Below are 26,981 nucleotides of genomic sequence, written 5' to 3'. Positions count from 1 at the left end.
AATAAATGTGCTATTATGAATAATGAGTACATACGCGATGCCAGCTTTTTAGATGTAGTATCCTTGTTGGTAAGTATGAATCCCACTTTTACGATTTTATGATTTGTCCAGAGTGATAAAACTTAAAGTAGATTTTCAAATGATAAGCTCTGAAAAGGGTCTTTTACTAATGTCATCTGTGGTTTATTCCAGACACCAAATTAAAAATATGTCAAGTTTTAATCATGATTTGAGTGCCTGTCTCATAAGCATCTGTTTTTACTTTTTCAGGCCATAATGCAACAGGGAGTTACAGCCATAAAACCCATTCTCCAAGTCATTGTGAGTACCTACATATTTTTATGTCAAACGTTTTTTAAACTTACATATAATTATAAATTACATTTGATAGAGGACATACAGTCCACTTCAGGAAGTGTGTCCACTTGACAAAATTCTCTTCATCATCACAAAAATAGTCCAGTCCGTGTTGTAACTCTGAGAGAGGAACCAGGCTTTACTTTTAATGTTGCGTCAGCCAGAGTTTGACCTTTGGAGGTTCACATTTGAGGCTTGGCCTTTCTGTTCTTTCCACAGTTGGTGGATACTGTAGCGCTGCACATCAGTACTTCTGCCTCCTTGGTTGTCTTTCTGCCCTGGGGTTTTTCTTGCTCAGATCTGCCTTACATGTGGCCTCTGGAGAGATCTACCTGACAGGAACTTGTCTGCTTAAAATTCTTCATTAACCCTATCATTCATTTAAGGGGTTCTCAAATTTTAGTGAGAATTTTACAAATCAATAGGAGCAGAATCCTGGATCATACTTGCAGATTGTGAGTCAGTAAGCCTGATGGTCTGTCTCCCTGTTACTCCCAAACTCCCTGCCAGTCATCTTTTTTTCTTTTTTTTAAAGGCAAACATTCCCAGTTTTATTATTTTATTTTATTTTATTTTTTAAAATTTTATTAACTTTTGGCTGTGGTGGGTCTTCGTTGCTGCCTGCGGGCTTTCTCTAGTTGCAGTGCACGGGCTTCTCATTGCGGTGGCTTCTCTTGTTGCGGAGCATGGGCTCTAGGCGTGTGGGCTTCAGTAGTTGTGGCACACAGGCTCAATAGTTGTGGCTTGTGGGCCCTAGAGCGCAGACTCAGTAGTTGTGGCGCACGGGCTCAGTCGCTTCCCAGCATGTGGGATCCTCCCGGACCAGCGCTTGAACCCGTGTCCGCTGCATTGGCAGGCGGATTCTTAACCACTGTGCCACCAGGGAAGTCCCTCCCTGCCAGTCATCTTAAGGCTGTTTCCGTATTTCATTTTCTTCAGAAAGCTGCCTCTGATTTCCTTTAAGCTGGAATAAATGTCTTGTCATTATGTGCACACCTCTGCTATGTCTCTCTGCCTCCGTCTCCACCCCAGTTATAAGCCTCTTCAGGGCAAGGATTTTTTCTTCCATTTTGTATTTTTATCATGTTTCCTACATAGTACCATACATATATTAGGTGCCTTATTGTATGTTTTTTTAAATTAATTTTCAATCAAGTTTGAGTTAAGGGAGAGAGAACAGAAGAGTATTGGCAACCTATTTTATTCTCGTTTATGTTATGTTTAATAATGTTAGTAGAGAGAGGTTGGTGGGAGAATCATCAAATCCAATTTTCTTTTACTTGGATTTAGGTGTCGAGAGTGGGCAAGCAGTTCTCAGTTGTGTTGAACTAATGGCGAATGCACTCTCCTGCCACTTAAGTTTACTGATCCCTGGGGACTGAGCAGACAGCCTGGCTAATGAATCATGTTTTCTCTCCTAGAACATCCGTCCCATTGCTACAGGGAATAATCCACCCCGTTATCGACTGCTTATGAGTGATGGATTGAATACTCTGTCTTGTACGTATGATGTATAAATCTAGGAATTTATATTTAAATAATAAAAGCGCACCCAAGACTTTGATTGCAGTAATTGGAGCATTCCAGAAGTCTCCATTGGCTTGGCTCTGCCTTCGGAAGGACAGAATTGCAGCTGGCAGAGAGCATTCTAACAATAGACTGGGTCGAGTGGAAAGCTGCCACTTGGCTTAATTTTGTCTAACTGGTGCTCTGTGCTTTCTTTGATTAATTTCCCTTAGGATGATATTGACATTTAGTGAATATGATTGGTTAACTGTCCTATACTTGTCTTTTTGGGGTTTTATTTCTGTGCTGGAAGCTTTACAGGGAGAAAGGAGAGAATTTGCAGAGTATATACTTACTGTCTCTAGTCACAAGGTGAAGGACCTAGAAAAGATTTTTTAGTCTTTGTCATGAAACCTGAATGATGGAAAAGATGATTTGGGGCACTTTAAGAAATACTTAATTTCAGAGTAGCAGCAGCTGTTTAATGCACAGCAAATTAATACTGTTTTCACTATGCAGAATCTGAGTAGTTTTAATATTTAAGGCATTGTTTTTCTTTAATGGTACAGGTGTGATCAGCTTTTAGATTGTCATGACTGAAATGTTTTAGAGACTGAAGTAATCTCTGTGCTTTTCAGCTTTCATGTTGGCAACACAGTTGAACCCTCTTGTTGAGGAAGAACGATTGTCTAGCAACTGTATTTGCCAGATTAACCGATTTATTGTGAACACTCTGAAAGATGGAAGGTATGTTGTATCTTCTTTTCTGTTCTATTGTGTTGTATATTGGGACTAATTTTTGAACAGACAAGTTCATTGGATGCCAAAATTCAATTAGAAGTCGAAAAGCTTTCAGCTAAGAATTTACAACTATTGAGTTCTGAACTCAGGCAACTAAAATGTGGCACCAAAAGGAGAAAAATATGGAACTGAACTGGAAATTTCACAGCAGGAAATTAAAGCCGAATTCAGAAATCTCATTTCTAATCTCTTCAGCAGCACTGATTTTAGGAGTCTCTTTTTAAGTATCTTTTAATGAAATGGGATCACTTATTAGGGCAAAAGAAGATATAATTAATTATGTAACACTGCCCTTTTTGCGGTCTTGAATCTTTCATAGTAAACACTTTCTTCAGCCGACAGAGTATGCTAAGTACCTACAAGATGCTACATGCTAGAGATACAGTGGTGAACAGAACTGTTATTCACACCTGATTAACCACTGCTGAAATATGATGTTTTTTGTTGGCTAGCAGAGTCATATTTGCCAAATCTAGGGCAATTTAAAAGTCAAAATAAAAATAGGGACTCCCCAGTGGTCCACTGGTTAAGACTTTGCACTCCCAATACAGGGGGCCTGGGTTCGATCCCTGGTCAGGGAACTAGATGCCGCATGCTGCAACTGAAAGATCCTCATACCGGAACGAAGATCCTTCACGCGGCAACGAAGATCCCGCCTGCCACAACTAAGACGCTGCGCAGCCAAATAAATAAATAATTAAAAGTAAATAAGTAAATAAATAAATAGTAACAGACTGCAACCTACTGAATAAAATAAGAATTCATAAGTCCATACTGAATAAATGAATACGGGGGGGGAACAGAAAGCTTTTTCTTACAATAGAATGCCATCTAAAAATGTAAATGGATTGATGGGATTAGAAAATCACCATTTGGCAACCGTCATAGTATTAATTCAGGCAGGAAACATTAATAGGTGCTATATAAGTTTCCTGTGGCTGCCGTAACAAATTACTGCAAATTTGGTGGTTTAGAACAACAGAAATTCTTTTCCCTGGAAGTTAGAAGTTGAAGTCAGTTTCACCGGGCTGAGATCACGGTGTCGGCAGGGCCCGGCTCCTTCTGGGAGATCTCTGGGAGAATCCATTCCTTGCCTCTTCCAGCTTCTGGTGGTTGCTAGCATTCCTTGGCTTACGGCTGCATTACTGCAATCCCTTCTTCCATGGTCACATTACCTCTTCTCTGTCTATGCCAGGTCTGCCTCTGCCTCCTTCTTAGAAGGATATGTGGTTGCTTTTAAGGCCCATCGGATAATCTGGGATAAAATTGCCACTTCAATCCTTAGTTTAATCACATCTGCAAAGTCCCTTTTTGCTATATAAGGTAACATTCATAGGTTCCAGGGATTAGGACTTGAATATCTTTTGGTTGGGGGTGGTCATTTAGCCTACCACAGATGCTGAAACAAGTGGTAAAAATTTGATGGAGGAACAAGTTATTTATAGGGTAAAAGTACCTCCCCAGAGCATAATTATTAATTGTAAAAGGAAAAGAAGCAACTTTACAGTGGAGAAAGCGGGCAGACAGCACCTTATTCCGATGATTGACGTTAACATTACCAGTAATGGGACAAACAGAAGTCATGTATTACCTGGTAGGATACAGTGGGAAGAACATTGCATCAGTACTATTATATTCTTGCCAAAGATGCATAATCTGTATCTAATCATGAGGAAGCCTCAGGTAAATTGAGGGACAGTCTATAAAATAACTGATTTTCAAATTTCAAGCATAAAAGTAAAAGAGTCCTTCCAGATTCATGGAGTCTAAAGAGATATAATTAAATATAACAAGTGATCCTGAACTGGATCCTATTGCTATTAAGCATATCATTAAGACAACTTATGAAACTTGAATGGATTCTGTGGATTAGATGGAAGAATTCTTTATGTTTCAAGTTCAGTAACTTAACCAGGCTATGTCTCAAATGTCAGTGGTTTCCTTTTTTTTTCCCCCGCCGGTGCATGGTGCCCTTTCAGTCTGCAGTTAGGAGTTAGCTCTTTCTTTTTGATGAGATTGTTCTGTTATTCCTTAATGATCTTTTCTGTTTCATTTGAGTTCCAGTTTTTACTTATGTTTCTGTTTCATTTGAGTTCCAGGATAACTTTGTTCTCCATGTATGTCTCCAGTTTGCTCTAGTCTTTTTTCTAATGCATGCATTGGATTCATTTAAGATTTTCCAACATATTATATATTATAGTTCAGTTTTTAGCTTTCTCTGTTCTGTTCCTTGATGTTTATAGTTTAAGTATTAGAGGTATAATGATACTGCTTTTGTTCTGTTTTTTCCTTAACTTTTCAAGCGCCCTTTTCTTCTCAATCTCTTGTTTCATCTCATCTTTTGACTTTTATTGAATTCTTAGTCTTATTTTGTACACCACACTTGCAAAGTATTCCCTTTCTTGGCTTATGCTTTCCTCTAGATGGGATTGTTAATTGTCTCTGCCTCTTCTGTTCCTTTTATTTTTATACACTGTTGTGTGTTACATTGTTGCTATGTTATTTCTTTTTATCTTGTTCATGCTTAATGTGGACAGTTCTGTCCAGACTTCATTTGCTCTGACATAGTCTAGTCTAGGTACATCCCCTTGCCAACCTTCCCACTTGGGACCTGTTATCTTCCACTTCAGGCTACCTTGGAGTGCTTGAGTGGTGCTTTCTAGCCACTTTTCTCTCCTCTAGGGCATGGTATAGGGGAGGGTGGAGAGCTTTGCTGTGGTTGAATACTAAACCTCGAGCTCCATTCACTGCAGTCTAGGGTGGAGTTCCACTCCTGTGAGCTTTGCCTTATTTCACCGCCTGAGCATGGCTACATGCCGTGTGTTCCTTCCTGCCTCTGCTGAGAACCTGTGTGTGTACGACCAGGTTTATTCCTTACCTTGATGGTCAGTTAGGTTTTTTTAAATTTATTTTATTTATTTATTTATTTTGGCTGTGTTGGGTCTTTGATTCTGTGCGTGGGCTTTCTCTAGTTGCGGCGAGCGGGGGCCACTCTTCATCACGGTGCGCGGGCCTCTCACTGTCGCGGCCTCTCTTGTTGTGGAGCACAAGCTCCAGACACATAGGCTCAGTAGTTGTGGCTCACGGGCCTAGTTGCTCCGTGGCATGTGGGATCTTCCCAGACCAGGGCTCGAACCCATGTCCCACTGCGCCACCAGGGAAGCCCTGGTCAGTTAGGTTTGATGGTCATTTAGGTTTATTCCCAACAGGGCTTTAGCAGTCATCCTTGTACATATATCTTTACATGCTCATGCTGTTATTTCTTAGGAGTTGTGGGGATCAAAGGACGTCTGTTGTAGAAAGTATACCAATTAACATACTCATGAGCCTTGTGTAAGAGTACCTGTTTCTGAATAGGCAAATACACAGACAGAAATGAGATTCGTGGTTTCCAGTGGTGGGGGAATGGAGAGTGACCGCCGTGGAGCACAGGGTTTCTTTTTTGGGGCGGTAGAAATGTTCTGAAGTCAGGTAGTGGTGATGCTTGCACAATTCTGTAAATATACTAAAAACCACTGAATTATACTTTTAAAGGATAAATTTTATGGTATGTGTTCAATAAACCTGTTTTTAGGGGGAAAAATACTTGTTTCCCCTTAACCTTGTCAACATAGCAGATATTACTGATTTTAAAAAAATAGTTGCCAGTCATCATTATTTTAACTTAAATTTCTGTATTATAAAAGGAAAACAATAGATATATAAAATAATAAATTCCCCTGTTAGTGAGGTCAAGTGTCTTTTCATATACTTACTCTTCCTACTTCTTCTCTGAAGAGCTTTTGATGATATACTTTGTCCTTTGCGTGTGTGTGTTCAGGGAGATGTGGAGGATGCGCTTTGTAAATCAGGGAGATCAATTCTTTGTTCGCTAATTCTTTATTAGACCTTGTAGTCTACCTTTATAGACTGTTTATGGTGTCTTGTGATGTGGAATTAAAGAATTTTTTAAAAGTTTAGTCAATTTTGTCCATTTTTTTCTTTATGGCTTCTGAATTTTGTATTTTGCTTAGGAAGCTTCCTGACTGGGTTATTTAAAAATACTTCTTAGTTCTTCAGACATTCTGTGGATTTTTTAAAATAGATTTTGGTTCATCTGAGGTTTTTTTTTTTTAGTTTTAAAAGCAGTGGGATTATTTTAAGTTATTTAAGGTTTTGATTTTTGTTTTTTATTGAAGTATAGTTGATTGAGAGTATTGTATTAGTTTCCGGTGTACAATGTAGTGATTTGATATGAGGTTTACTTTGATATAGGGTACGAAGGAGGAATTTAGCTTAATTTTTCCCAAATGGTTAGTCCATATCATGGAAGACTTAAGGAGCTTGGAAGTGGAAGCTTCCAAGCTTCCATGGAAGTAAGGAGCTTATTTTATTCTAAGTGTGATGGGAAGCTATAGGCTTTCGAGCAGGGGAGTATTGGTACAATTTGATTTAAGTTTTTTAAAGTTTCCAAGAGATTATTTTGATAGCTATGTGGAGAGTTGATGGTTGGTGACAAAAAGAGGTAAAGAGAGACTAGTATTCCATTTATCTGACTCTGTTCTGTTTGCCATCTTTTCCTTTGATCTGCTTGTCTAGTCTTGTGTCAGTGCCAGAGTTTGTGTTTTCTTTCTTTTTTTTTTTTTTGGTGACATCTTGAGATATAGTCCATATACCATACAGTTCATCTATTTAAAGTGTAAAATAGTTTTTGCTATATTCAGAGTTGTGCAGCCATTACCACAATTAATTTTAGAATATTTTATTGCCCTCCAAATAAACCCTGTACCCTTTAGATATCACCCCCAAACTCCCTATCCTCCCCAGCCCTAGACAACCACTAATCTGCTTTCTGTCTCTATAGGATTTGCTTATTCTGGACATTTCTTATAAATGAAGTCATATAATATGTGGTCCCTTGTGGCTGGCCTCTTACTAAGCATGATATTTTCAAGGTTCATGTTGTACCACATGTCAGTACGTCGTTCCTTTTTATGGCCAAATAGTATTCCATTGTATAGATATGTCACATTTTGTTTATCTAGTTGTTTGGACGTTAGGGTTGTTTCCACCTTTTCGCTATTATGAATTATGCTGTAGACGTTTGCGTACAAGTTTTTGTGTGGACATGTTTCCGTTTATTTTATATATATCTAGGAGTAGAATTGTGTGTCAAATGGTAACTTTACGATTAAATTTTTGAGGAACTGCCAGACTATTTTCCAGAGTGGCTACAGTAATTTACATTCCCTCTAGCAATGTATGAGGGTTCCAGTTTCTCCACATCTTCATCAACACAGATAATTACATCTGCCATAGTGTTTCCAGGTAAAGTATCATCTGTAGAATATTTTAGTAACTTACAGATGATGTCTTCCTTTACTTTTTTCTCCCCCCAAATTTTCTTCGTAGTTTTTCTTTCTTTTTTTTTTCTTTTTTTAGTTTATTTTTGGCTGTGTTGGGTCTTTGTTGCTGTGCGCAGGCTTTCTCTAGTTGCGGCGAGTGGAGGCTACTCTTAGTTGTGGTGCTCAGGTTTCTCATTGTGGTGGCTTCTCTTGTTGTGGAGCACGGGCTCTAGGCGCACGGTAGTTGCAGCATGCAGGCTAAGCAGTTGTGGCTCGCGGGTTCTAGAACGCGGGCTCAGTAGTTGTGGTGCACGGGCTTAGTTGCTCCGCGGCATGTGGGATCGTCCCACAACAGGGCACGAACGTGTGTCCCCTGCATTGATTGGCAGGCAGATTCTTAACCACTGCACCACCAGGGAAGCCCACCTGGTAATTTTTCTATATTTATTCTTCCGTACTTATTATTCTTCTTCCATATTCTTTCAAGTATCAAAAAAAAAAAAAACAAAAGTCCTGTCGGAATACAAAGAACTGCAGTAAATTTACATAGTATTTGATACTAAGTCCATTCAAGATTATGGTATGTGAATCCCTATATATCCTGTTAACCATCTTCAGATTACCACTTGATATCCAATCTTGTTTTATCTAAATGCCTTCCACATCTACCCTCCTGTATGATTTTGAAGCAAATCTCGGATATATTTCCTCCACAAATATTTTAGTATATATCTTTAAAAGGTAGTAATTCTTTTTTAAAAATTCCATTTTTACACCTAAAATATTAAATATTCTGTCACTGTTCAGTTTCCAACTATTTGTGTGTGTGTGTAATTAATTTGTCTGTATCAGAATCCAAAGTAAAGTTCTCACTGCAGTAGGTTGATAGTTCTTTTAAGTCTCTATGAATCTAGGTTCCTCCTGCATATCTTTTTTCCTCCCTTAGTGTTTGTTTGTTGAAGAAACCAGGTCATTTGTACTTCATCCTCATGCACGGTTTCCCATAGTCTGGATTTTGCTGGTTGTATCTTTATAAAGTTGTAATGTGTCCTTGTCATCTGTGTTTTCTGTAAGTTGATATTGGTGTATTCTTCTGATATGCCGCTGGATTCTTCTTGCTGATATTTCAGTTAGGACGTATGTATATTACAAAATAAAATTAGTGGGTTTTTTTAGTGGGTTTTTTCTTAGGTTTTGGTATTAAGGTAATGCTAAATGATAATAAGCCTTCCATTTTTCTATGTTATCCAAAATTTGGATACTTTTGGAAGGTAGTTAAAATACCACTAAATATCTATGAGAGTTTTTATAGTGAATCTGTATGTAATATTCAGAAGCAGATAGTTTCAAGCTTATTTTATTGAAGTGATATAACCTTGTTACGAAAACTTGATAAAGGTAGCACAAATGGATCAATTGCATGTGAAAATCCAAACTACAGCAGTCAGACCATTTAAAGACTCCATCACAATGAGGTTGGGCCTATTATTGCTTAAATAATTGCTCCAGACCATCTACTCTTTTTTTTTTTCCTTTTGGCTGCACTGTGCGGCATGCAGGATCTTAGTTCCCTGACCAGGAATCAAACCTGTCCTCCCTCCAGTGGAAGCATGGAGTCCTAACCACTGGACTACCAGGGAATTGAATTTCCCATCTACTATATTTAATGTCCGTCTCAACTGTGCTAATTCAGGCCCCGTCAGTTCTTCCTTCTGTTGTTCCCCCTGCCTCCAGTTGTGTTCCCCTCAGATTCCTTCATATTGCAGTCCTCTTTAAAATACGAGCGTGATTGTGACATTCTTGTTCAAGCACGTATTGAGCAACGACTGTGGACCAGTTGCTACAGTAGACGCTGGAGGATACCTGCCATTACTGAAAGTGCAGTTTAGTAAGAGAAATAGATAATGAATAATGAATATACAACTAAAATATATCATATGTGAGTAAATAATCAAATAATGACCATAATTAACCCAAATATTAATAATTATATGCCAATATATATTAATTAAACCTGAGAGAAGTGACCTGAAGGAAAGAAGTGATGGCTGTAGAAAGGAGTGTAACAGAAAACTGATCTAAACCAAAGATTAAGGAAGCGTCTGAATATTAGATGAGGCAGAATGAGAGACCATCACAATCAGAAAGCGGCGTGTACAGAGGCCTTGTGGCAGGAGAGAGCGGAATGTACACCAAGAGCTGGAAGGAAACAGATGGTGGAGAGCAGAGCACCACGGGGAAACGGCGCGAGATGAGCTGGAGAGGTTAGTGCGAGGCCAGACCTTACAGAGCCTTGTAGGCTGTGTGAAAAGGCTTTTAACTTTTGGCCAAAGGTCCTTGAGAAGTTATTGAAAGATTTTAATCAGAATTAAAGATGGACAAAGAATTAGAAGTTCTTAGTTAATAGTAATCACAATTAAAAAATATCTGTAGTCATGGTTTTCACTGGGAAAAGGTAATTGTTCAGCAAAGTATATGTTTCTGAAAACAGATCATCTCTTGTGCCACATATTCTTGGGTTTAGTAATCTAAATTCTTACCACATCATTTGCTCCTTGAAGATACAGTATGTAGTAAGGACACTGCATTTTAATTAAGGAACTAGCTGGGAAATGAAAACCCTGCAATCATAAAAGCCCTTGATAATGATACAATGAGAGATTAAGGGAAATGTTTATGTAGGAATTGATATCATATGTTTCTCAAGTTATTCAGTAATGAAAAACAATTGACAAAGGGAAATAGTTTTATCACAGTGATTATTGGGGGAAGCTTTTTAAGTAGCTTGTCGTTTGAAGGGCTTCTGAGTTTATTTTTTCTAACATGTTTCTATTTGTTTGCCTTTGTAGGAGAGTGATTATTTTGATGGAGTTAGAAGTTTTGAAATCAGGTGAAGAAGTTGGATTAAAGATTGGCAATCCAGTGCCCTATAATGAAGGTAAAATGTTTTTTACAGGTTGTAGCACTCGGTTGAATACCTCTTCATAGATTTGGAATTCTTCCTTTTGATATAGTTTGATTTGTTACTCTTACTAAAACTAGTGATTTGGGAGTCTAGTGACCAGGTTATTCTTTCATTGTTTTTCTTTTTTTTCAATACTGAAGAAATGATGGTAGGACTCTGTAAAGGAAAACCTCTCCTCTGTTTTTCTCTACACACAACAGTCATACATACTTCTGGCTCTTCTGTGACCAGATATATGGGGGTTTTTTTCTTCCCCCTGATAAGCAATTCTCCAGTTCTCTGTGGACACCAGCTGGGTCTCCTACAATTCAATTTAGTTCTGACACTAGCTACCTGGAGTTAGCCTCAGATTTCACAGGGTAAGGGCTCAGTTCCACTGGACTGCCTCCACCCCTCACACCCGCTCCCCTTCAGTCCAGAGTCCAGGCTGGGACTTCCCTGGTGGCGCAGTAGTTAAGAATCCACCTGTCAATGCAGGGGACACAGGTTCGAGCCCTGGTCCGGGAAGATCCCACATGCCGCGGTGCAACTAAGCCCGTGCGCCACAACTGCTGAGCCTGTGCTCTAGAGCCCACAAGCCACAACTACTGAGCCCACACTCCGCAACTACTGAAGTCTGCGTCTCTAGAGCCCGTGCTCCACAACAAGAGAAGCCACCACAATGAGAAGCCCGTGCACCGCAGCGAAGAGTAGCCCCTGTGCGCCGCAGCTAGAGAAAGCCCGCGTGCAGCAACAAAGACCCAATGCAGCCAAAAATAAATAAATAAAATTAAAAAAAAATAAAAAAGTAAGTCCAGGTTGTTATCTGTGCTTCTGACCAGCTAGCTGTAAATTGTAGCTTCCTACAACTCCCTCCTCAGGTTCAATTAGAGTGATTTGCTAGAGTGGCTCACAGAACTCAGAGAAACAATTTACTTACTAGATTACCGGTTTATTACAAAGGCTATAACTCAGGAACAGTGAGGTAGAAGGGCAGGCATAAGGCGAGGTATGGGGAAAGGGGTGCAGAGCTTCCATGCCCTCAGGGTGTGCCATCTGCCTTGGACCTTCATGTGTTCACCAACAGAGGCTCCCCAAATCCTGCCCTTTGGGGTTTTTATGGAGGCTTCCTTACTTGGGCATGATTGATTGAATCATTGGTGATTAGTTCGACCTCCAGCCCCTCTAGCAGTTATTTTGAATATCTTAGTCTTTAATGTCGGTCTCCCAAAAGGGGAAGAAGAGAAAAATGAAATGGGAAGAAAGAGTGCCAGCCCTTTAAATCCCTGGAAGGCACTGCATCAGAGGGCTTAGGGCTTGCAACACTGGAGGAAGCAACCGCAGTGGTCACTGTCTCTTCGCACCTCTGTGATCAGAAGCAGCATTCACAGCACAGATCCCCAGTATATGGAGGACAGGGTCCTTTCTGCCCACCTCAGTTCCAGAAACTGTGTGCAGGCTGCTCCAGGAACAGGTCCACTGCTGTGTGCCACATGGCTGAGGGGTGGGGAATGGGTAGCTGTTACTGTGCTAAGGGCTGGTATTGGTGGAAATTCACCAACCAAGCCTTCCTTTGAAGTTGCAAGCCTTCTATAGACTTCTGAATTCAAAGTAGTTACAACAGACGAATTCTGCCAGGGCAGTTGTAGTCTAGGTTGAGAGAGAGATTCCTGGTGCTTCCTACTCTGCTGTCTTTCCAGAATCCTTTCAACAGTGATTATCTCTTGATAATAACTTGTATTTTCTTGTGAAAATATATAGGAAAGCCCAATGAAATCAGAAAAATTTAATTACTTTAAACAAGAGAGACAATAATAGTTTAGAAAAAAAGTCAAAGAATCATCAAATCACTGACTCGAGAAGGCTTGTCTGCCCCTCCATCAAGTCAAATAAACATAAAATTAGAGGGAATTACCTGGTGGTCCAGTGGTTAGGGCTCCATGCGCTCACTGCTGAGGGCCCGGGTTCAATCTCTGGTCTGGGAACTAGGATCCCACAAGCTGTGCGGCACGGCCAAAAAAAAAAAATTAGAGCCTCATTGTTCACCAAGATAAATTCCAGATTTGTTTAAAAAGTTAAAAAATGAAACCATTAAAAATAAAACTAGGGACCTCCCTGGTGGGGCAGTGGTTAAGAATCCACCTGCCAATTCAGGGAACACGGGTTCGATCCCTGGTCCAGCAACATCCCACATGCCGTGGAGCAACTAAGCCCGTGCTCCACAACTACTGAGCCTGCACTCTAGAGCCCATGAGCCACAACTACTGAAGCCCACGCGCCTAGAGCCCGTGCTCCGCAACAAGAGAAGCCACAGCAATGAGAAGCCCGCACACAGCAATGAAGACCCAATGCAGCCAAAAATAATTTTAAAAAAATAAATAAAGAGAATGGGGGGCTTCACTGGTGGTGCAGCTGGTAAGACTCTGCGCTCCCAATGCCGGGGGCCCAGGTTCGATCCCTGGTCGGGGAACTAGATCTCACATGCATGCCGCAACTAAGGCATCCCCATGCTGCAACTAAGGAGTCCACATGCCGCAATGAAGATCCTGCATGCCGCAACTAAGACCTGGCACAGCCAAAATAAATAAATAAAAATAAAATAAATATTTTAAAGAAATAAAAGAGAATGGGGCTCTATAAGTGGATTGGAATAATTCACAATATTTGATTACATTAAAATTTAAAATTTTGCATGTTAGAAATAGAAAGGTGTGCAAACATAAACTAGGATAAAATAGTTACAAAAGATAAGTCTGACAAAGTGTTAGTCTTTAATATTTACTAAATTTTTTACAAGGGAAAAATTTTTAATATTTATTATTATTATTGATATTATTTTTTTCAAGGAAAAATTCTCCAGTAGGAAAGCAGGCATTGGATGAGAAGAAACACTTCACAGTAGAAGGAAAACAAATGGCCAATACATAAGAAAAAATATTAACCCTTACTGGTCATTTTTGTCTTGTTCCTTTAACTATTACGTCTTGTTCCTTTAAGTATTATCACCTTTAAGTATTCTATTATGTTAGCTGTAGGTTTTTCATAGATTCTTTTTATCACTATGAGGAACTTTACTTCTATTCCTCGGTTGCTGAGAGTTTTTATCAGGAATAAAAGGTGAATTTTGTCAAATTTTTTTCTGTGTCTGTTGATGATCATATCGTTTTTCTTTTTTCATTGGTTAATTACATTCATTAATTTTTGAATGCTAAACCAATCTATGATTTCTGGGGTACGTATTATGTCATGATCTCTTTCTACTTTTTATGTATTGTTGGATTTGATTTGCTAAATCAAGCAAATCCACTTGATGTGATTTTGTTTAGATTTTTTTTTTTTTTTTAAAGAAGACGTTGTGGGTAGGAGTTTATTAATTAATTAATTTATTTTTGCTGTGTTGGGTCTTCGTTTCTGTGCAAGGACTTTCTCTAGTTGTGGCAAGCGGGGACCACTCTTCATCGCGGTGCGCGGGCCTCTCACTATCGCGGCCTCTCTTGTTACGGAGCACAGGCTCCAGATGTGCAGGCTCCGTAGTTGTGGCTCACGGGCCCAGTTGCTCCGCGGCATGTGGGATCCTCCCAGACCAGGGCTCAAATCCATGTCCCCTGCATTAGCAGGCAAACTCCCAACCACTGCGCCACCAGGGAAGCCCTGTTTAGAATTTTTACATCTATATTATGAGGGGTATTGGTCTGTAATTTTGTCATACCTTGTCTAATTTTGGTATCATAGTAATCCTGGCCTCAGAGAATGAGTTAGAAAGTGTTCCCTCTTAAATTTTATGCAAGAGTTTATGTGGAATTGGTATTAATTCTTCCTTAAATATTCCGTAGAGTTTACCAGTGAAACCATCTGGCACTGATACATATATATGTTTTTATGGAACGGCTTTAAACTACAAATGCAGTTTCTGTAACAGATACATAGTCATTCACATTGATTGTGTGTTGCAAGAAATCTGACCACGTTATTTAAGTTGTTGAATTTATTGGTCTATATCAAAGTAAATAGAATAAATGTTCCAATTAAAAGGCAGAAACTATTAGATTGGATAAAATAAATATAGTCCCTTATTATCCTTTCAGTGTCTGTAGAAACTGTGGTGATGTCGCCTCTTTTAGACCTGATATTGGTGATTTGTGTCTTTTTTTTTCCTGATAAGTCTGACTAGGGGTTTATCAATTTTATGGACCTTTTCAAAGAATGAAGCTTTTGCTTTCCATTGTATATATAGACCACATCTTTTTTTAAAATTTATTTATTTTTTTACTTTTGGCTGTGTTGGGTCTTCATTGCTTTGTGCAGGCTTTCTCTAGTTGTGGCGAGCAGGGGCTACTCTTTGTTGCGGTACGCGGGCTTCTCATTGCAGTGGCTTCTCTTGTTGCGGAGCACAAGCTCTAGGCACGTAGGCTTCAGTACTTGTGACACACGGGCTCAGTAGTTGTGGCTTGTGGGCTCTAGAGTGCAGGCTCAGTAGTTGTGGCGCATGGGCTTAGTTGCTCCATGGCATATGGGATCTTCCCAGACCAGGGCTCGAACCCATGTCCCCTGAATTGGCAGATGGTTTCTTAACCACTGTGCCACCGGGAAAGTCCCTTCAGGTGGTTTTTTGTTTTGTTTGTTTGTTTGTTTTGTGGCCATGCCATGCAGCTGCAGGATCTTAGTTCCCCGACCAGGGATTGAACCTGGGCCCCCTACAGTGGAAGCCTGGAGTCCTAACCACTGGACCACCAGGGGATTCCCCCTTCAGGTGTTTCTTAATGAAAATATAACCAAATACATAAATTATATATTTTCATTCATAATCCACTTTGCTTACACCAAAGGCAGGATACTATGTACACTATCCTGTCTCTTTTTTTTATCCTGTTGTGTTTTTTAAAAATTTTGGCCTAGAGATATTTTCATAAATATACTTAGAGATCTTCCTTATTTTTATTTATTTTTTTAACAGTATAGAGTGTTCTGTTGTGTGACTATTCCATAGTTTAAGCAGCCCTTTATTGATGGGCACTTGGGTGTTTCCATACTCTGGCCATTAAAACAGTGCTGCAGCAGATAACTTTATACATATGCAGGTACATGGTCAGAGGGGATTTGATTGCCAGAGGTGAGATTGTTGGATCAATGGATAAATGCCTTTGTGGTAGGTATATATGCTTGGGTTCCCTCCATAGGATAGTATCATTTTGCATTCCAGCAGTATGTGAAAATACTGGTTTCTTCACAGCTATGCCAACAGAGTATGTTGCTAATCTTTTGATTTTTTTTTTACCAATCTGATAGATGAAAACTCGCATCTCAATGTAGTGTTTAATTTGTATTCTGAGCAAGGTTAGCATCCTTTTAAATATTTAAGGGCTTTTTATTCTCTGTGAACTGTTGTGTTGTCCAGTTTTCTTGTGGGTTGTGTATCTTTTTCTTTTCAATTTTTAAGAGAGTTCTTTAAGAAAAAATAGAGGAATTAGTCTTTTGTCTCTGATATGAATTACAACGTCTTTCTGACTTTGCTTATGGTTTTTTTTTGCTATGCAGCAGTTTACTTTTGTTTTTATGAAGTTGAATTTTCCAGTTATTCTTTTTTTTTATGACTTTGGGGTTTTGAGCCATAGTTAGAAAGGTCTTCCTCACTGAGCTATAAAGGTATTCACCCATGTTTTATTCTAGTACTTGTGCAGTTTCATTGTTTGTATTTAAATCATCCATGCTGCTTCTCTCTTACAGTTGTGATGTCTTGATTTGTGGTGTTTTGGGCTTCACTTTCACATACTTTGAATTTGTCTTTTTCCCCTAGTTTCACTAAAGATGCAGTCTGTATGTGGGATGTTTGTTTATGGGACGGGTATTCATTCTTCTTGTTGCTCTCTGATTTTTAGAAGAAGTGGGAAGGTTTTGGAGTAGGTCATCACCATGCTTCTTCCAGAAATGAAACATTCTAGATTTAATTTTTACCTACACCAAACATAATAATTTGGTGTTTTAAATTGGAAAGGGAAAGCTGGAGCCTATTCAGGTAGAATTCTAAAATATTAAATTGGAACATCACAATTGTTTTGCATTAGTAAAACTTTGTTAAAATGAGCACATTGGTTATCTTATTCTCAGCTTTTAGGAAGGAGAGTCAAGACAAAGTGATACTTAGCATCTCTACGAAATCTTCGGATGCCGTAGGGGTGAGGGAGAGATGATTATGCCCAGCTTAGCACCTTTGGCCAGATTTCTTACATTTTTTATGTTGTATTTAATTGAATGGTTGCTTTGGACGTTTTGCCTTTCAGGGGCAAAAGTATTTGAGGTAAAGATGGGGATGAAAGGGTTAAAAGATGCTTACCACTTGAGGTCAGAACTATACAACTATGGAAAACACTCCTTTGTCTCAATACCCAGTTCCTCTGGCTCTTCCCTTTCTTCAGGGTCTGTTAAAGTGCAGAGGGTTGAGACAGAATTTTGCTGTTAAGGAGTATTTGCTATTGAATTTCATTGTAACCGGATCAATAACAACATTGTTACTTGGGCCATCATGAAAATAGTTTTGTCATAGTGACTACTACCTTATGGGTGTATTTGACAGAAATGGTTTCTAATTGTCTATTGGAAAGCAAGGGGACTGTTATTAGTGGATAGAGAACTAAAGTTAGATTTGTATCCTCCTAGCACCTAACCCAGACCTGTGACGTATCAGATGACCTGACTCACTAGACCCAGCCCAGAAATAGGCAGAGGAATTCCAAAATGTGCATTGAAATTGTCTCATGGTACTAGTACCACATTAAGTAAAGATACTTACAGAATTTTCAAAATGTGAGAAGTAAAATTTCAAACACAGTTCATTTTTCATACAGTATTGGGTTGGATGGCTTTAAATCTCCCATATTTACCATTATATATTTTTTAATCAGTATGTATATTAGTTCTATGAACGTACACTATTTCTAACCACAGTAGTATACTTAGACTTAAATTTCTTAACTTGTTGCTTAGTTATTAGTATCACTCATTATTGAAAGATACTAGCTGGAATTTTTTTCAGCCTAACTCTGTCCATTTTCTGCCAATAAGAAATTGTAATTATTGGATTGACTCGTCCTTAAATTCTTCGTGGTGGTTGTTAAGAAAGTAATTGTTGGTAGAAATTGAGTTTTTTGTTACTCTGTATACTCTGTTGTCTGTTGGCTGATTTTTCTTAGCTGGTGGCTCACTTACTATTATAATGATAATAAAAGTGATAGGTGTGAGTGCAAGTAACTTGAGGAGCTGGAGTCTGCTTTTAAATATCCTATATCCCTCCCGGGTCAGAGCCGGCGATAGGAAGCTAGCATACAGCAAAAAGGTCTAAGAATTATGACCTTGATCCACCTTATTGGAATGATTTGGTTTGCAGGTGACATAAAACTGAAGATTATCAGAAGTTGAATATCTGTATTACTGCTTTGGGGTATAATTTTAATTCTTAGGAAGATGATTATTTAGTTGTGTACTGATGTCTTTTACGTCTTCCGGTCATTGGTTGTATTGCAGTGCATTAAATTGAAGGGCACTTGTTGCTATTTAGAATGCACCAACATTCTTGCCATCCATTTGGCTTGGGAATGTCTCCTGTCTCTTGTGCCAGTTATACAAATGTGGTCCAAAGCAGGAACTAAGGATTGCTCTAATAAATGGATTAGTAGCTTTTCCTAACTACCAGATATTGTGGTTATTAGTTATGTTTTATATAATTAGAGTTCTGGCTTCCAGAATTGGTTGCTTAGGATTAAAAATTAACTGGATGGTGGTGAAGTTGAATAGATCTAGTCAGACAAACCTGGGTTCGAGATTAGGTTCTATCTCTTCCTGTGTGACTCTGGGCAAGTTCCTTGACCTCTTAAACCCACTTTTTTTCATCTGTTAAATGAGTACAGTAATGCTATCTATATATATTTTATATAGAGAGCTAAAGAGTAAATGGAATAATGCACTTAACCTTGTACCTGGTACATAGTAAGCATTCAAAAAATTGTAGCTATTATGAACATGTCTGTTACAGGGCCTAATTGGAGTCTTGTTAAATATACTATTTTCATTGACTCTAAGAATCCAATGATTATAAAACTATACCATTATATTATGTACTACTAAAAAGAAATTATAGCATTAATTTTAATCCATATGTTAAAATGTTTAAAAATATGGATCTTGCAATAGGTAAATAGATAAGTTACATTTTAAAAAATTGTGGTAAAATACACATAACATAAAATTGACATCTTAGTCATTTTTTAAGTGTTGTATCGTTCAGTGACGTTCAGTACAGTCATTGTTGTGCAACCGCCACCACCATCCACCTCCAGAGCTCTTTCATCACCCCAAACTGAAACTCTGTACCCATTAAACAGTCGCTCCCCACTCCCACCAGTCCCTGGTAACCACCGTTCTACTATAGATACCTCATAAAGGTTAGTTACATTTTGATGGAAATGAATGTAAGAGATCAGCAAGATCCTGCGACCATGTCCTGTTCAGCAAGATACTTGGAGAAGCGGGCGTGGAGAGGAGGAAGGGACTTGAGAGTGTACATGTGTTTGAGACAGTGGGAGGGGGAGGAACTAGGGTGGAGTATAGCAGGGATTTGTGTATCTTCATGGTTCTATCTTTGAATGTTTAAATCTTTTGGTTCATTTGAATAAAATTTCATGAAGCAGGTAAAAATACAGATTAAGGGACTTCCCTGGTGGCACAGTGGTGAAGAATCTGCCTGCCAATGCAGGGGACACGGGTTTGAGCCCTGGTCGGGAAGATCCCACATGCTGTGGAGCAGCTAGGCCCGTGCGCCACAGCTGCTGAGCCTGCGCTCTAGAGCCTGCGAACCACAACTCCTGAGCCCGGGAGCCACAACTACTGAGCCCATGTGCCACAACTACTGAAGCCCACGCCCTCTAGGGCCTGTGTGCCTCAACTGCTGAGCCCCTGTGCTGCAACTACTGAAGCCCATGCTCCTAGAGAGCCCATGCTCCGCAACAAGAGAAGCCACCGGGGCTTCCCTGGTAGCGCAGTGGTTGAGAGTCTGCCTGCCGATGCAGGGGATACGGGTTCGTGCCCCGGTCCGGGAAGATCCCACATGCCGCGGAGCGGCTGGCCCCGTGAGCCATGGCCGCTGAGCCTGCGTGTTCGGAGCCTGTGCTCCGCAACGGGAGAGGCCACGACAGTGAGAGGCCCGCGTACCGCAAAAAAAAAAAAAAAAAAGAGAAGCCACCGCAATGAGAAGCCACCGCACTGCAACAAAGAGTAGCCCCCGCTTGCTGCAACTAGAGAAAGACTGTGCGCAGCAATGAAGACCCAACGCAGCCAAAAAAAAAAAATTACAGATTAATTTTTTTCCAACCACTTGGCCTCAATACTGTTTACTGAGCAACTCATCTTTTCCCTACTGATTTAAAAAAAGGTTCACTGTAGAATTTCAGAATGTTCCTTCATAAGACACGTTGTCAAAGGAGAACAGTCCTCCCAAGCAATCTCATATGACACTCTGTAAATTCAGAGGTAATGGAAAAGCTAAAACGTAAACACAAAAATTCATTGTCAGTAACCTTGGCTCTTTTTCCCCTGTAAATGAGGCCTCTCAGTTTTTCTCTCTGTAGGAAGAACTAAATAATCAGTTATGTTTAACCCTTTTAATTTGATGCTAAATTAATTTTACTCTTTAAAGGCACTGTTAACTCCCATTTAGTTGTACCAGTTAAGAGTAACTTTGGCAGGAGGAAAGGAAATCAGTGTGCAGTGTGCCCATGTGAGTTAGGGCCTTGGAAAACCCAGCAGGAATAAACTCAGTGGTGGAAGAAGCAGAGGCAAGGCGGCAGGCAGGGAGCTTTTCCAGGGCTGCTCACCATGTCTGTTCTAAGGGCTCTCTAGGATATGTTTTGAGCTGCACTGCAAAGAGTGCAAAGCACTCTTAGTGAGCAGCCCAGATTGGGTTGACTTCTACTTTTAGTGCCAATCACAAAGGCAACATCAAATTCCATAAATCTATGATTTTTTTAAAATTAAGTGTATTTTTGCGATTTTAACATTCTTCAGTTTCATAAACATTTGTAGAAGGGGTGAGGGGCAAATAAATACTCTGATGGTGTGGCATTTCTTATTTTATGCTTGAGAGACATGTTCGTTTCCCCTCCTTTTCCTTTTAATCTTACTGTCTCCCCGCCACAGCTGCTTCTGAACTCCATCCTCATCTCTCCTGCTGTGACAGTTCACTAGCCTTCACAGTACCGAAGGCGCTTTCAACTCTTATTTTCCACCAACTGTCAGTTGCAAAATAAGGTTGCTTTGTTTGGGAAGGAAAGGGTAGAATCCTTTCTGAATGTCTTCTTTCCCTTTGAAGCAGGAGCACTTCAGAGACAATTGAACTGCTTTTAGGTTTTTGTTACCACCCAGCTTTTTCTTCTGATAGATCCTGCTGTGAACACAGTTCTGTTGATAACATCGATTTGTTGCTATGGAAATAGTGGTAATGTCACAGATTCAGCTCAGTGACTTTACTTCAGGTTCAGGTGGGAGAAATGGGCAAGGCTTTAGGGGAGAACCTCATTAAAACCCAAAGCTATCAATTATAAGCAGGTGAGAGGTAAATGGAGCCAACCTTTTAGGTAATGAAAACATAAGTGTGAACCCCTAGCACATTCGCTGCATGCAGTTGAGTGCCCCAGCATGAATTCCAACCCACAAGAGTCTTTGACAAAATCACAAATTTACACTTTCTCAGAGTATTTCTTCTACTTAAGTTTAAGTCTCTTAACCCAAATTACTTGCACTAAAATGGTCTTTCTCTTTTGATCACCAGGACAAGGACAGCAGCCAGCAGTTCCTCCTCCAGTCTCAGCAGCCAGTCCACCAGCCAGCAGGCCCCAGCAACAGAATGGGAGCTCGGGAGTGGGTAAGGCTGCCACGTGAGGATGCACGCTGATTGTGTGTGTCAGGCTTTCGAATGATGGTTTGAAATTTAATCTGAGACTAAAGGGAGTTTTCAGAATGCTGTTCATGACAGTTGCTTCTTGCAAAGAATAATTCCAATTCTTCCTGGAATTATTGTAAAGTGTGTGATTGAAAAAGTGATTAAAGACTGTCTTTTAAAGATACTTAATATGCTTTTTTATAAAAAATCAGAATTATACACTGTTCTTTGTTAACAGTTTATCTGGTAGTTTCTCACTTACACCCTCTTGACTTTGTGAATGACATACCTTTCAAATTCTCACCTTTTAACTCTTTAGGATCTGCTTATTAAATTTGGCTTGTCTGTCTCCAGGTTTCCCATCTGGGGCTCTTGTGGGTATTTATCTTAGCTTGAAGACGGTACCATTTATGTTGGTCATAGGTCCTGCTTCTCTGTCTCACGGATGAGAAATAGTTTCTTCTTTTTAACTTTCTCTTCAGCACGTCCTGAGAGGCTGTAATGGAATCATCTTGTTTACTTTCTGGCCTTTGCTTTAGGAACCTCATGTGGGATGTCGCCATTGAAAATTATGATTTGTAGAGTTTGGTTGGAATTTATTTTTAGAGTTTCTTTTTTCTGTCCCAGCTTCACATACGCCACCTATTCCCCTCCCCTCAACTATTAGTTTCTATTTCTCAATGCTAAGATTCTAAGAAAAGCAGGGTTAAGACGTCACTAATGTTTCTCTGAAACCAGCAGGACATAAGTCTTTTTCCCCATTAGTCTTCGATGTTTTTATCCACCTTGCAAGAGCTAGCTATCTTCTATCCATCTCCCGTTCTAAGTGGGTCTATTTATACAGAACTCTCAAATTAGGTACTGTTGGAGGGGGTGGTAGAATAGCTTATCTAAAATGGTAAAGACCCTAAAAGTTACCTCCTTAGGCTAGAATACAAATAGTATGTTATTCTTCTTCCCATCCCCCACCCCTACGGGTTTATCTTTCCAGTTGTCTATCTTTGGCTTATATTGAGATTGATTTTAAAAAAATCAGTTAACATTCCCTAAACACATGACTGGGTGCTGAAAGGAAAAGGACTGGAAGTGTATGGAGGGGAGGCTGCCTGCCAGCATGAAAACTGGATGTGTGTGTGTTTTATATAATTGTGTATTGTATACTAGGTATGTATATAGACGCACACATAAATATTCTAAATAGAGTATCATAAATATATCATAAATATCATAAATAGAGTATGTGTGCTTCCCTGTGTCACCTTGAGGTAATTGTTACTGTTGTGTGTGTAGTCGTTTCTTGACTCCCCAGTTAGAAGAGAAAATTTGAAGATCTGGGACCGTGTATGTATATTTTTTACTAAGTGCTACAAATGCCTAGAATAGTGCAGTACGGGCTGTGGAAACTCAATAAATAAATGCCAAGTAATGGAAGATTTACATTTCTAGCCAGATGCCATTCTGAAGAAATGTTTTGATATAGAATATATGAAATCATTGGACTAAATTATCTTTTCTGAATTTGGAGGTTGAAGCTTTATAGAAACAGCGTGCATGTAAAAGATTTCATCTGCTTCCAGGCTTTACGTAACTACATATCCTTCCCAAGTGCAAGACAGCTTCTTAGGCTTGGATAAAGGAGTCAAGAAGGGGTCACGAAAGCCAGCCACCTACTTGTCTTGAACCGAGAACTGATTCTTGCCCTTTGCTCCCAGCTAAACCCAATCCCGTAAACTTCATTCTAGACTTTCCGTGCCTGTAAGACCAGTGGAGAACTGGGAGTTTTCTGGGGATGTTCTGAGGCGATATATTTATGATAGGTATCCTTCACCTCGAATGGTTCACCCACTGTGTCCCTTAATTCCTAGCATTTCCTTTTGCTTTTTCTCTTATGCAACTAGTGACTTGTCATCAGTTTTACCAGTCAAGAAGGTTGATTTTCTTTCTCTGACCCATTATCCTGCCTGTTGATAACACGGGAAAAGTTTAAGAGGGTTGACCTCCGAAATAGCAGTGTCTGGATTCATTACCATTATTATCTCAACCTCAGGGTGTAAGTCAGCAGATACAGTTGTGAACATCTGTGTGCCCAGCCTTCTTCCTAGATCTACCTCTAGCCTCCTGTTTCAGTCTCTGTTTGATGTCCAAATCTCTTGATTATTTAAAAGGAAAAACTTTGTCTCTCATCTTGTATGATGTCACTAGTAATTGAGAGTTCTTGCAAAACTTACTATAAAATTTAAATAAAATAATGATTGTCCTTCTTTGTGTTTGTTTTTAAAGGTTCTACTGTATCTAAGACTTTTGGTGCCTCAAAGACATTTGGAAAACCTGGAGGTACCAGCCTAGGGAACAGCTCCGGGGCAACACAGGCCAAAGTGGTACCCATTGCCAGCCTCACCCCTTACCAGTCCAAGTGAGTTATTTCATGGAATAAGTTTAGAAGGGACTTAGAAAAGAATATAAGAGGTTATTATGGGCTCTTGAGTTACTTATATGTGAACTTCAGGATTACCACACATAAAATAGGTTTCCTCCTTTTTTTTTCTCTAGAGGGGGAGGAGATAACAAATTGTGGCAACCTTTAACTCTCAATAAAAGAATGGCAAAAAGAGCAACCATTCATAGCCTATGGAATTTCATTCGTTTTAAAAGAATTTGAAATTTAAAAGATTTAATGTTTCAAGAATCAGTTGGTAGTCCTATGAGTAAGAATAAATTTTCTAATTCAGAAGGTATTTCATCTTATCATATAAATCGGTGACTTTTAGTCTAAAAATTATTACTCTGATTTAGTTGGCTAAAAGAATCTGTGCTGTTTGTATTAACCATAGTAATATTATAGCCTGAACAGATATTTCTTTTATATGACTTCTTTCCATTCAAAATTAATTGTAGCTGTGGAAAATGAGTGAGTGCTCGTTTCAGAATTCTTTCAGCTATGTTTTTGTTTGTCCTTCAGTTCTTTGCAGTACAGGGCAGATCTGTTCCCCTGTGAGATTATGAGTAAGGTAGCTGATGTGCCAGCAGCTCCGCTCAGGATGGGCCCTAGGACTGGGTGTCAGACCTCGTATCTCCTTTCTTAGTGGCCTCTGTCTGAGGTCATAGTGCTTGAGAGTGTTTTCTTTTGGTGCCTGAACCAACACCGCGTTCCATACCCCTGTATTTATATTCAGTGTGTCTTGGAAACGAGACAGAAGTTTGACGTCAGTTGTATCAGTTCCCATGATTGAAAATAGCGGCAAAATATAATTGCTGGTATTACTGCAGTTTCTAGCTGAGAACCTTTCATTAAGGGGATAGTGTTGCCTTGGTGATGCTTTTTGGAGAAGGGAGAGCATTCATAAATTTACTTATTTGACAGGAGAATGAGTCAGTGTTAAATCACCTTGTGTGTTTTACTATTTGCTTATTCTACAAACTGTCAAACCTGGATGTCATCGTGGGGTTTTAATTAGCTGGATTAAAATACAGCTTACACTGAAAAATGGAATATGCATAAGATAAGAAAGGCTATAAGAAGATGATAGGGAACCTTTCAGATCTTTCCCAGGTAAGACTCCAAACACTAATATAATCTGTTTGGTTTTTAGGTGGACTATTTGTGCTCGTGTTACCAACAAAAGTCAGATCCGTACCTGGAGCAATTCCCGAGGGGAAGGGAAACTCTTCTCTATAGAACTAGTTGATGAGAGTGTGAGTATTTGTCAAGTGGGGAAAGAGGAGTCTTCGACTCTGAGAAACAGGGCTCATCTCTGTGCAGGACTGTGAGGTGAAAAACAATAGTAAGCCAAGAAGAAACACGATTCTTCTTGTTTTTCTTCTATTGTAGTCTTCTGATGCTGTCTGGGGGCAAAGGGTTAAAATCATAAATAAAATCCTTGATCTCAAACAAACGCATTTGTAGCAGTAGAAATTAGTTTTCTAAAGGTAAGTAGCCTCACGGGCAGGAGAAACCAGAGACACTGTCTGACTTGCTGGCAGCCTTAGTCGAAGCCCCGGGGGTTATGTCTGCTTAGGAGCCAAGTGGAGCTTTGGGCCACAGCAGAAGGCATGAAGCAGCCTTGATATGTGATAAGTGATCGGTTCTGTGGGAGATGGATTCTGGCTGTGCAGACAGTATATGCTTTTCTTTTCTTTCTTTTTTTTTTTTTTTTAATAAATTTATTTATTTATTTTTGGCTGTGTTGGGTCTTCACTGCTGCACACAGGCTTTCTCTAATTGTGACAAGCGGGGGCTACTCTTCGTTGCGGTGCACAGGCTTCTCATCGCGGTTGCTTCTCTTGTTGCAGAGCACGGGCTCTAGGCGCGCGGGCTTCAGTAGTTGTAGCTCGTGGGCTCTAGAGTGCAGGCTCAGTAGTTGTGGCACACGGGCTTAGTTGCTCCGTGGCATGTGGGATCTTTCCAGACCAGGGATCAAACCCTTGTCCCCTGCATTGGCAGGCGGATTCTTAACCACTGCACCACCAGGGAAGTCCCTCTATCTGCTTTTCTTAAACAAGACCAAACCACGATGAAGAGACGAAAAAGCCATGTTGTGGAGTCTCCACAAAGTCTTGTCATGCTATTTCTCTGTCCATTAGGGTTTTTTTTTCGTTTTTTGTTTTTTGTTTTGCGGTACGCGGACCTCTCACTGTTGTGGCCTCTCCCATTGTGGAGCACAGGCTCCGGACGCGCAGGCTCAGCGGCCATGGCTCACGGGCCCAGCCGCTCCGCGGCATGTGGGATCCTCCCGGACTGGGGCACAAACCCGTGTCCCCTGCATCGGCAGGCGTACTCTCAACCACTGCGCCACCAGGGAAGCCCCATTAGTTTTGTTTATAACTCCTAATGTATACTTCAAGCATTCTTTTCAAACTGCTGCATATTTCCTATTTGTTGAAACCTCTAACAGGGCCGAAAATAACAGTTGGTTTGTGTTTATTTTATTTTATTTTTTTTCAAAGATGGGATAATACCCTAAAATGTATTGACTGTGAGGGCAGAATCGGTGTCAGAACCTAATTTTTTTTTTAACCAAATTATTGGTATCATCTGTCATTTGGCTAAAAATTCAGCTGTTAATTTAAGTTTCTTCTCCATCTGTAGCATTTTGACTGATGGAAAAGTAAAAGTGAAAATCCA

The 26,981-nt window shown here is 39.8% G+C and overlaps 1 protein-coding gene across 2 annotated transcripts in view; it reads left to right on the top strand.

The window, feature by feature from the left end:
* Positions 1-26,981, top strand: part of RPA1 (replication protein A1) — a 53,853-nt gene that overhangs the window by 13,584 nt on the left and 13,288 nt on the right. The window contains exons 2-8 of one of the 2 annotated variants that reach the window (XM_060135037.1): positions 271-321; positions 1,779-1,857; positions 2,502-2,610; positions 10,838-10,926; positions 21,749-21,841; positions 24,140-24,272; positions 25,450-25,552. In XM_060135037.1, coding sequence (XP_059991020.1) covers positions 271-321; positions 1,779-1,857; positions 2,502-2,610; positions 10,838-10,926; positions 21,749-21,841; positions 24,140-24,272; positions 25,450-25,552 — 657 coding nt within the window. The remainder of the gene's footprint in view (positions 1-270; positions 322-1,778; positions 1,858-2,501; positions 2,611-10,837; positions 10,927-21,748; positions 21,842-24,139; positions 24,273-25,449; positions 25,553-26,981) is intronic. The other variant, XM_060135038.1, reaches the window with a different exon arrangement.

Source organism: Lagenorhynchus albirostris, chromosome 20 (assembly GCF_949774975.1).
Source record: "Lagenorhynchus albirostris chromosome 20, mLagAlb1.1, whole genome shotgun sequence".
In the NCBI taxonomy this organism is placed as follows: Eukaryota; Metazoa; Chordata; class Mammalia; order Artiodactyla; family Delphinidae; genus Lagenorhynchus; species Lagenorhynchus albirostris.
This window is presented reverse-complemented; position numbering and strand designations above follow the sequence as displayed.